Source organism: Aspergillus tubingensis (genome assembly GCF_013340325.1).
Source record: "Aspergillus tubingensis WU-2223L DNA, scaffold_7, whole genome shotgun sequence".
NCBI lineage: Eukaryota > Fungi > Ascomycota > Eurotiomycetes > Eurotiales > Aspergillaceae > Aspergillus > Aspergillus tubingensis.
In genome coordinates this window covers 1,030,090-1,040,994 of record NW_023336281.1, presented here as the reverse complement: position 1 = coordinate 1,040,994, position 10,905 = coordinate 1,030,090, and the positions used below count along the sequence as shown (strand labels likewise).

General features: G+C 49.2%; 2 protein-coding genes across 2 annotated transcripts; both read right to left on the bottom strand.

Moving 5' to 3' along the window:
- Positions 1-1,713: 1,713 nt before the first annotated feature.
- On the bottom strand, positions 1,714-2,152 carry AtWU_05317 (chitin biosynthesis protein; the record flags this gene model as incomplete). Its single annotated transcript, XM_035500427.1, has 3 exons — positions 1,714-1,785; positions 1,887-2,069; positions 2,147-2,152. 3 exons carry the CDS (start codon positions 2,150-2,152, stop codon positions 1,714-1,716), a joined length of 261 nt encoding a protein of 86 aa, XP_035356320.1.
- A 3,670-nt stretch (positions 2,153-5,822) lies between these two features.
- sha1 (putative calmodulin-binding protein Sha1) lies at positions 5,823-8,719 on the bottom strand (the record flags this gene model as incomplete). The annotated part of the gene is made up of 2 exons (XM_035500426.1): positions 5,823-6,160; positions 6,211-8,719. The coding sequence occupies 2 exons, from the start codon at positions 8,717-8,719 to the stop codon at positions 5,823-5,825; spliced, it is 2,847 nt and encodes a 948-aa protein (XP_035356319.1).
- Positions 8,720-10,905: the final 2,186 nt, after the last annotated feature.

Genomic DNA, 10,905 nt, shown 5'->3' with positions numbered 1-10,905 from the left:
GGGCTGAGAGAAGCGGTCAGCGCCAGAACCAGAGAACTACAGAGTAGAGACCCAAACTGCATCACTTTTCTCTCTAATGACTGACAGCCGGGCGGCGGTTCACCGAGCTCAGAACCACGGTAGCGATCTCCAAAGCGGAGACCATCGAGCGGGCTAATCCCACCCCCATCCACTTCTACACCAACGGGCTTACAATCAGAAACCTGCACAATTCACGGTCGCTGAGGATGGGGGGCCCAGCTAGACTACTACCAAACGCCTCACGATTTACGAAGCCTTGAAGTGCTGGGACAAGCTTCATGCGATTCAGGGATAACCCCCACTCAGTGCCATGGCTGCTCCGGGAGATGCAGCTTCCCACAATCGCAGCAGCCAATCTGCGCGTCTCGGGAGTACTTTTCTTTTGCTGTTTTTGCCCGCTTTTATCCTCGATCCCAGCAATCAGGTTCGATCCAAATCTCAGCCAGTCATGGGAATAGGAAGAAAAAAAAAAACTGCTGGGGAAGTACTAACTAGACTAACTATCGGCACTGGCAGTCCTTGGAATTAGTAGTACTAACTTACTGCTTTCACGAACCAACGGGGTCGGCCCATTTACACGATCCTTCGTTACCTCGTGAAGTCTTACGACTCCAATTGCCCTTTTGGGCATTCCGGCCCTGGTTCATTCAACTAAGTATGCTGGTTGTTATTGTTGCTTACGGCGTGGGTTGAAGCGCAAGTTTCACCCCCGTTACACATTGCATATGCCGCTGTTTGGGGGGGGAAGGAAGGAAATGCGACCTTTTAGCGACCCCATGCTTGGCTACCACACTCACACGCACACTCAGTCCCTCTGAAGGATCCTCATCCATGGCCGCCAACACGGACTCTCCGCACTTGGGATCGAGAACAAGATACAAGGTACATGCGACTTATGTATACTTATGTTCCGAATACATATGGTCTATGTGCTACGCGGCCTAGAAGCCAAGATTGAAACAGAGTTTCCGCAATTAAACTCCGACCGGCGACGGAAAGGAAAAACAGAATAAGAAATATAAACTATATACAATCATTTTTTCCAAGTACTCGTGAACAGCGTGCAAACTTTCGATCCTCATTGAAGAGCTGAAGATCTCTAGCTGAACGGCATGGCCGAGGGGAGGCAAGCAAAACCCGAAGAAAAAGGAAATAAAGAGGAAGGGGAAAAAATAAAATAAAATCTTAATTGAAACCCAAACCTCCAAAGGCGACTCTTACAGGAGGAGAAGGGAAACAAGAAGTTTGTACAGTAGGCAGGTAAGAGTCTGCCACCACGATGGTCACCGGCCACCCGGAAGAGGAAATGCTATGTGGCATACGAACAACCGTCCTCAACCCCATCCAGTTCTTCCTCCCCCAGCCTTTTCTGGGATAGGATGGCTACTATGCTAGCTTGCATATTGATGATCGAACCACCAGCAGCACCTGGTGGAGATTCTGAACTGTCGCGCGTGCGAGTGGACCGCCATGAGATCGATTATGGAGACGAACAGACCAGAGAGCATGAATGGGATTGTCTCTTTGGTGGGCGGATGCCTCAGGGCCACTTTTTTCGGCGCGGTGCTATGGTATAACTGCTACTGCTACTGTGAGAGGTTGACAGGCAGACAGACGCCGGGATCAACGCCGGATAAGAATAGCATTAACCTAACAAACACCGACTGAGCTACCCAGGATTAGGATTAAGGATTAATACGTCCGCTTATCGACCTCCGCGCCCAGGATCAAAAGTCCTGCTGCGGTGGTGTCATTGGCCTGCAGCTAAGGCGACTAAGAGTTAGAGCCTTGTACCTTAATGGCCGACGTCGGCCTAAGAGCGGTTTGTATGAGGGATTTTATTCTCCCTAGGTCGATGCCCTAACGACGCTGACTGGACCGTCGATGGCTTTCTCCTCCTCTTGCCCTCTCCACCAGCACGGGACTCGCGCTTGGATTCGCGCCGGCTTCAAGTTGCGATGCACGACGCACCCAATCGAGTAATCCATGCCCCAGAAAAAAAGTCCCAGCGACTCGCCAGTCCGGCACGGCAACAAGGTGCCTTTTGCCTGTCTCATGGTCAGCTAGCCGTGCGACAGCCAGCTTCATTTCCGCCGACCCGGCATTGTCCATCTGTACCCCGTACAACCATCGTGATTGATGGATCGGGGTCTTGGACTCGGTCAATTGGCAAATCATCGTCGACTCCCCTGGCTGTTGAGCTAAACCCACCCCCGGACATCAGACATCCCATCCATGGCTTTTATGCGGATAAAAACGAGGCTGCCGTCATGACATATGCAAGTGCGCCTCCCACACTCCGAGCCCATGACTGAGCGCATGGCATGGTCAGTCATGGAAGGATTCAGAACGTCGTCGACGTTAATCAGCCTACTCCTCCTCGCTTTGATTCAGGTAACCACAATTACCATACCTCCCGTATACCAGGTATCGGGTACACGGAAGATAAGATGGTCGCTAATGCAGTAATCTAGTCGCACATGGGGGGTACGCCCTTGCTTCAGTCACGATGAAGAAAAGAAGAGACAACAAAGAACAGAGCCATTGCAAAGGTGGATGAAGATCCAGAACCCAAGTACTCCAGGACGGGCCGGCCTGCACGTCGAAATCTTACCGTGGTAGGCAAACGTCTAGAATGTGTCAGTGGCAGCATCGAGCCCAGTTCTTCAAAGGGATGGCAATGCTCTCATCATTGAGCGCATGATCGACATACCACACTGGGTTGGGGAAACACAGCGGATCACCCGAAACCTTCAACATCACAGACATCACAGCCTCTTGGGAGAGTCATGATTCCGACTGAGACGGCCAAGAGGGCCGCCAAGATGGCCAAGGCATATACATTTCACCCCATGCAACCATGAAGATGGGGGATCCCTTCACTTGAGAGGCGGAGTTGAAAAACCGAGTGGTCCCCGTTTCGACTGCCCCTTGCTCAGTGCTCATCCCTCCCCTCTGGACATTCCACTGCAGTTCTTGGCAACGTCCTGTGACCTTGCCCCCGGTACGACGGAGAATTGCCGCCAAGATGATCACAGCCAAGTTGCGAACGACGTCTGTTGCGGTGGAATGAGCTTCTGGCTAGAACCCCCCATCGGCGTGGGAGAGTGGTCGGTCCCCGGTCTTCCCCGGAGTCCGGAGCTACAGCGACCGACCTACTGTCCGCCGTCGACACATTCCTCCTCCTCCTTGCCTCCCCGGTGCAACTGGTCCAAGAGGATCCCGCGTTGAGTTGGTGACCGGCCAAGGATGCCAAGCGCCATTCCAAATACTTGGGCGAATGACTGCGGCTGTGGGATGGAGGAGGATGGGGGGAAGCATCTCAAGAGCACCAAGTAGATACTGGCCGGTCTGAAAAGGAGTATCACCCCCCGGAAGGTGGGAGATCTTCGTCGATCATCTGCTCCTATATTGCAGGACAAATTCTTGGCGAACGAATACCAAGCATGACCACGTCGAAGTTTGCTCAGGGGGAAAGAGAGAGCGACTAGGCTATGTTGCAGCTTGAATCGATTAGACGTACCCAATTAAGGGGGCTTGGAAGAAGACAAGCTGTCCAGGTCCTCGGACACGTCTGTCTGCACATCACAGATTGTCCACGGGAGCAAGTCGATACCAAGAGACAGAGTGTGTGTCTGTCTAAGCCTCATTGCAATACGGACTAAGTTTTAAGATACCCCTTTTCATCTTTCCTCTCCGCTGATCCGGAAGAATAGCAACTCCGGCCAGCAAAGAGCATCTCGCGATTCCCTCCGAGCCGGCGATCGACCGCTCTTTTCTCAGGAAGGGCTGCCAGAATGGGAATCTCCTGATGGCGGACCGGCCGTTCTGCCAATAACAACCCCACGATTAAAGTTCGTTCACGCCAGCACAGGTACATATAGACTACCGGGACTCCAACCAGCAGGCCGGTACCAATGCACTGCAGGGCCCTTTGCAGCGAGACTACTGTACGGCGTAAGGGAGGGAAGTCAAAGCCCGTTGGCGATCGATCTGGTCATCGGACAAGGGAAAGGTGGAGAGAGAGAGACGAGAAAGAATAAGAAAAGAGGAGGCGTGTATTGCCGCTTCCAGTAATCTTCTCGAACGTCTGTGGTTTCTCTTCCCCGCAGGGCTGCTGCTACTCTCAACTCTCCGGATTCGTCGTTATGATTCAGAACAGCATCTGATCATCGGGAAGCATTATATCATCGAGGCGGATACCCAATACTACCTCGGTCATACTTCGTAGAGGAGGGAGGGGGAAATGCGATCGGCCGCTTCAGCTGGCAGGTGGCAGATGCTCAAACCGACGTCATTTCTTTAAATATCTCAACCACTGAAACCACTGACAAGAGACAGATTAATTAAATATTGGTAAATAAATTAATGAATAGTGAATAACATCAGTCGTGAACAAATCATTACTTCAGCCAACTACAGTACAGTTAGTAAGTCGTTACTTTGTACGTAGTAGTTGTTCCTCGTCAGCTGCAACAAAACAAAAAACCAGTGACATCATACGAATTCACCTCGACAAACTCTCTCTCCCTCCATCTCCTCCCGTGTGTGTGTGGGATGATGATTATTATTATTACGATGGATGGCTGATCTCTCCCACGTAAGCGATACCTTTACTACTACTGGCTAAACTGACAAAATAGGTAGGTACACCCTAGTACCTACAACTGTAACAGTTTGTGTAACATGAAGCATAAGCATATCATCGTAGGAAATCTTACTTTCATCATGATTATTATTATTATCATTATTATTACTATTACTTACTAAGTAACTAATTTCACCTAAATAAGCATGTATGTAAGTAAGTAATAATTCATTTTGATTTCAATATTTTATTTTACTGCCTAATACTAGTAATTTATATGTTGATTTGATTGCATGGTTGATCCCAGATATGTACAAGTTGTAACTATGGTAGTTGCCAAGGAGTAGAGCAAATAGGCAGATGCATATATTATAGCATCATTTATTTATATATAGTATGAATTTATTTTTATCACCATCATCATCATACAGTTTACTAACTACTCAGTAATTAGTATGATGTATATCGCTGCAGACATATCGTCATGATCGCTGTTCACATCCTTCTGGCTTTCTTCTTCTTCACCATCATATTGCATACCGCATAACGCATACATAATCCCCTATGTACATAAGACAGATTATCAAACTAACCCATTACCTTGCTCTGCTCTTAGTTACAAAACTTACAACAAATAAATAAGCAAGGGGCGTAGGTAAGTAGTTAGGATATAGTTGGGTCAATAGGTAGTAGTAGTGACTTGGTTGGGTATATATGATAAAAAGCAAGTAAAGTACTTTACTTCAGACAGTAGTTGTGATATGATCGGTTCTATCAACACCCCCCACTAACTAATTATCTATATTCCATGTACATAATCATGTTGGATAATGATAGCATTCTCGTATCTGTAGTTCTTTATTTGCTTCTTTGTAGTTGTCGTGGGAGGTAGATAAGGCTTCTTAGTTGGGGGGGAGGGGGGTGTGTGGTTGGGTGTTGGATGCCCATGTGTAATGAATATCATAGATAGTGTTTAGGTACTAGTTGGGTGATGATCTGGCTAAAGGGCTATGATGCGAGGGGGCAGGGGATGTTACGTAGCGACTAAGTGTCTTTCCACTATTTGGGGGGTGATGCTGCGTGATTGGAATTATGAATTATGAATTATTGTCTGAATACACAAACTAAACGGTAGTGCTGCATTTGGACCTTCTGAGCTGTAGAAACTATCTGGATGGTGCAACAATCTCTATCCCCATATGGTGACTCGCGTTCATAGATATTGGTTGTCCTCGTAGGCATATGCAGCAACTACTCGACCATGCTGTTGAGCTCGAGTCAGCCTCCACCACCGCACAATCACCTCCTTCGCCCAGAGAATTCGGTTTTGTGTTTGTACAACTGCAGCGCATTGTCTGGCAATATCCCTTGCGATGGCTCGGCGCTTATCATCTCGACGCGTCAGGATCTGTCGCCATGCTGTCTGGAGTACTGTCGCAGCTCGCGCGCGCTTCGTAGCTGGCAGAAGCCGCGAACAGAGGAACGCGAGTGCTCCGATTGTAAAGTCGCTGTCGACGATATGAGTCTTTGAAGAAGGAGACACGAGTTTGGCTGGTCTATGTTAGTCGCTATGGAGGGAGTAATGTCATTGGTAAACTCACCGAATTCTGCACTGCATCCCAATGCCCGCAGACGCGATTCCAGAGATGCTGTTCTGCTATGATCCTCGGCATGCTCCACGAGATATCCGTCGTATTCGTCAACAATACTTTCGTATACCTTGCCATCGCTGAAGCTCGTGCTCAGGTTGTCAACCGGTACGCCCTTGAGATGTGCAAGGGTAGATGCCCATTGCTTGAGCAGCAAGGTTGGTTCGTCGCTCTCATCATTCCCGTTCAATGGCATGCCATCCTCACCAGCCTGGAAAGCAACTTTCTGCCTCAGTCTTTCAATCTCCTTTTTGACGTCCCCCCAGTCTACTAGCCCAGCAAGGCCCCATGTGCTGACCAGCTTCCACAACAACGCAATAGTCTTCTCGCGATGTCCGTCGACGATATCTTCTGCGCGTATGTCTTTCGCGAGCTTCCTTGTCTCTTGGGCAGAAGCCAGCGCATCCAAGGCAATCTGAATGTTAAAAAGCTTTACCGTGCGGCTCCTGCATGGGAACTTCAGATGACTCGAAAGCGGCAAACTTCCGTTCGACACTTCACCGGATGAGGTTGAACGATAGAATAACAATTCCACAATCCTTGTCAACCTCACACCGTCCCGGAGATCTACAGCAAGATTGTCAACCCGGTAGTCATATTCTTCCAATGGATGCTGCTCAAAACTCAATTCGCACTCCAAGTGGCTCAATGCTTTGATGATGTCTCCGCACGATGGAAGTAGGAAACGACCCAGTGCCTGGAGTACCGCACTAGAGGACTTGACAGGCGACGAAGAGAGGAAAAGGCGTCGCGGAACGGCTGTCCCATGGCACATTCTCGCTTTGTCCAGAAGGACAACCATCATTATGCTTCGAAGAACAGTCCGACGGTATGCCTGGCCAGCTACACCGCCATTCTCTCCCACAGCGATCTTTTCTTGAGGGTCAATATCCTGGTTTCGTAACAAGAATGCTTCCAGGAATCCTTCCAACTTTCGTTTCATCGCCTTGTCATTATCCGAGGCATCGCCTCCATGAACCAACTTAGAGGTGGGTATCTTCCTTCCAATGATTGCTTCCACCGCGGCTCGCAATGCTCGTAAGTCGTAGGTCTTGATCCAAATATCCAAGAACTTTCGTTTCAAGCCCAGATCGTTGTAAAGACGGCTACTGCGCGTGAGCACGTCTTTTGGTATGCTCAAAGCGCCGTATAACAATGATGCTTGAAGACGTTTGTGGAGGTGTGCGAAAGATGCTCCCTGGTACAAGGTGAGGAGCTCATGTCGAAGCATGGCGTGGTTGTCGATTTCTGGCTCCTCACAAGTACATTGGAACATTTCATTGACCAACTGTGTTATTGCCACTTCCTGGTGCGAGAGCCAATTCTCTTCGTACAGTGCCGGGTTTGTGATGTTGTCTGAAATAACTGGACAATCCTTCGCAATAGGCTTCGTGTTGTTACGCGATGTAGTCGATTTGGATACTATGCTTGTTTTTGATGGCTTCTGTGACGTAGATAGATTTGAGGTTCGCATAGAAGCGTTTCGGTTGTAGTCTGATGTCAAATTTGGCTTCATGGTGCTATTGTGTTCAGATTTGTTCTGTCGTGCTTTAGTGGTGTTTTGGCTGTTGCTCAGTACATTGCTCCTCTGCCGAGTGTTGCTCGTCTTGGTAGATAGAGGCTTGGATGTAGGCTTTGCAGAGGCATTTGTAGCACCAGCTCTTCTAGCTGCCATCGGAGGAGCATTTAGGCGGTTTCCCGAATCCTCCTTGGCTTTCAGGGCCTGATGTATTTTCTTGCCTTCAGCGATAACTGTTCCTGGAGGCACATTCTCCTTTCCGCCATTCTTCCCGGCAATGTCGTGATGAATGCAGGACTCCTGCATTACTTTAGAGCTTGGCTTCAATGGAGCTCGTTGGGCAGACGATGCGAGAGATCGTTTGGCTTGTCGCTTCTTAGCAATCTGTGACTCCAAGCTGTTGACTTGAGTATCTTCATTGATACACTTGTCCAAATTGTCCGACTTGGGCGGGCTGAAGAGACCCATAAATACACTGGCCACTGTACCGTCATCCGGGGGAATATAAACCGTGTTACGGCGTACATCCGTCTTCAGGCTATTTTTTGCCTTCTCCTGGCCATCTGCTCCATTGATGCGCATTAAAAGCGCGTTGTTTTTCTCTGTGTCCGTTCTCTTACTTGTTGACTTGTGAGCTAATCCTTCTTGACGCGACTGCGTGTCTGGGCTCGGGCCGAAGCTGATTTTGGGACGAAATCTCTGAGCTGGCTGCGCAAGTAAGGATGTTTTGCGGCTCGTGGTCGGTGCTGCTATGCTCGAATCCCGCTTCGCCTTGTATGCCGGCTGTGTAGGATTCTCTCCATAGTCTTCGTGGATAGCAAAGGATGTACTTGTCTTGGTTCTTCGTCTGGGCTTGGCCCCTGTAAGTACAGACTGTTTAATCTCGGTCGTGAACTCGATGTTAGCAGTATCCTCCCAGTTGCCTAGACTATCTTCCCACATGCTGTCGGACGAGCTTCTGTTGCTGCCTCGGCTGAAGATTGAAGTGCTCGTCCTTGAAGGGCAAGGGGTCGTGGCTTCGTACAGAAAGCCGGACATATTGAGAATCATGCAAGTAGAATCCTTCTAAAGTAGTCTTGAGGTTTAAGCAGTGCCTCTATTCCATGGGGATAACTCGTAAATAACTTTCCCGACTACTGTATGGCGTGTCAGGTTCAATTGTCGGATAGGAGTTAATATTCAGTCGACATTAAAAGTAGAAGAAGGCCTTCAAGTTATATGATGGGATGACCTGTCAAGCTTCGGGGGCGAGATCGAGGCTAAGTCATAGAAAGTTTGGTCGAGGATGGGTCTGAGGTATGGAGACGCGATGTTGACGCTGCGTTGCCCGTGCAACGGGAAGGGAGTTGACACCTTAGGCATCCATCGTGGATGGCAAATCGAGACACCTTCAATCACAGTAACTTCTGCCTAGTCAAGGTCATTGAACGTCCTTCACTAGGTGACTCGCTGTGGGTGCTACTCAAGGTAGTCCTCCACATTCTTCAAGGTCCGATGCGACCACCGACTACTTTTCTAGAATACTATTTTAGTCTCTTTTAGGTTAGATGTCGATCACATACAAAGCCCCAACGGTGTCCACTGAGGAGTAACTAAATAAATTGTTGCTGCACAAACAACATCCCCTCGTATTCGTTTAACATCCTCATGTACAGAGTAGTAGATATTTAATCTATGGAGAATTACTATCCCGATGGCGAAGAGAGCGAAATTGATAGTGCAAGGAGACGTAAAGCTGCATATAACTACTTGCGCCACAGCGAAATTGCCCCCTGTATGCTGTAGGGTCCGACCAGGATCCTCATTAGGCACGGTGCATGTGCAGATGGCAAGGAGACATGGTAGTTGAAAAGATATATGTGGCAATGTGCAGTAGGCTGCAGTGAGAGACGACTTTGCCGCCTCTGTCTCTGTCTTACCTTGTCATTTTCTTCTACAGATCCAGTGCCAGCCTGTAGTGATGAATAGGCGTGTCTATCGTCGAAAAGTAATAAGCCACTTGAAACAACCTCAATGCAGCATCAATAAATCCTGTGCCAATGTTTGAGTTCTTGGTATTAGCCATAAAGAGCCATGCTCCGAGGCTGCCTCAAATCCGAGCAACATGAAACAAGCCGTCTGAATGTGTACCCCGAGGGTAATCATGGTGACATCCGAGATCCCACGCGGGCTCCAACATATGCTCGATGCTGAAACCTCGGTCTGCCGTAGTTCACAAGACGTCAGTTCCACCCAAGTTTTGGTTGATGAGGGGAACAGTCAAAGCACAGACTTGCGATCATCATCCCCTCGCAAACTAACTTGTGTGATCACCGGTTGAGTCCGTTGAGAAAGCCTGGGGGTGTAACCCATCGCGAGCGCTCACTGGATGGAAAAAGAGATTAGCAGTGCCCTGTAGGAATAATCGGCCAGATCGAATCGAGCTGATTGATTCGCACAAGGGGGAAAAAAAGCCCACCGAAACGGTGGGGGGCGCCTATTCTTAGTTAGGGATTTCTGGTTTGCAGGGTAAAGAGAGAAAAAGGAAACGGACAAGGCCGGGCGGGCGTCGGAGCAGCGCCAGCTCCGATTCGAGCAGACAAAAGAGAAAGCGCAGGCAATCCAGTTCCCCAGACACACACATGGTCTGATCTTCAACGTGGCCGCTGCACAGGCACCGTCGTTCGGGCTTCCTCTTTGTTCCTCAACCCAGAGTGTCTCCATCTGCCAGGGGTAGATTGCTATGTATATCCTGCGCCGGCCTTAAACCCGCTTACTATAACTCCTCATAACTCCTCTTGCGTATCCACTCGCCCTCCCTTACAACCCGCCGGGCCTCGGATTTCAACAACTAGTCAACTTGCTTTAGTCTCTAGCTCGTCGCCCTTCTTCCCCCCCGTTCCCATTCGATACGACTAACTCGCTCCTCCACTTCATTGCCCTCTCCTTGAGTCGACTTTCCCACGCGCCCCATTGGACTGTCGCGGAGATGGGTTTGCGATAATTCGCAACTGAACGCGCTTGAATCTTACACCTGTCTCAACTCCATTGCTCGACCTTTCCCGCCTTGATCCTTGTTTCCCCTTCCTAGCCTTACAGCATCCGTGTTTCTCCCCGACTCCTCTCTCATCGCCACCATTACGGAATGT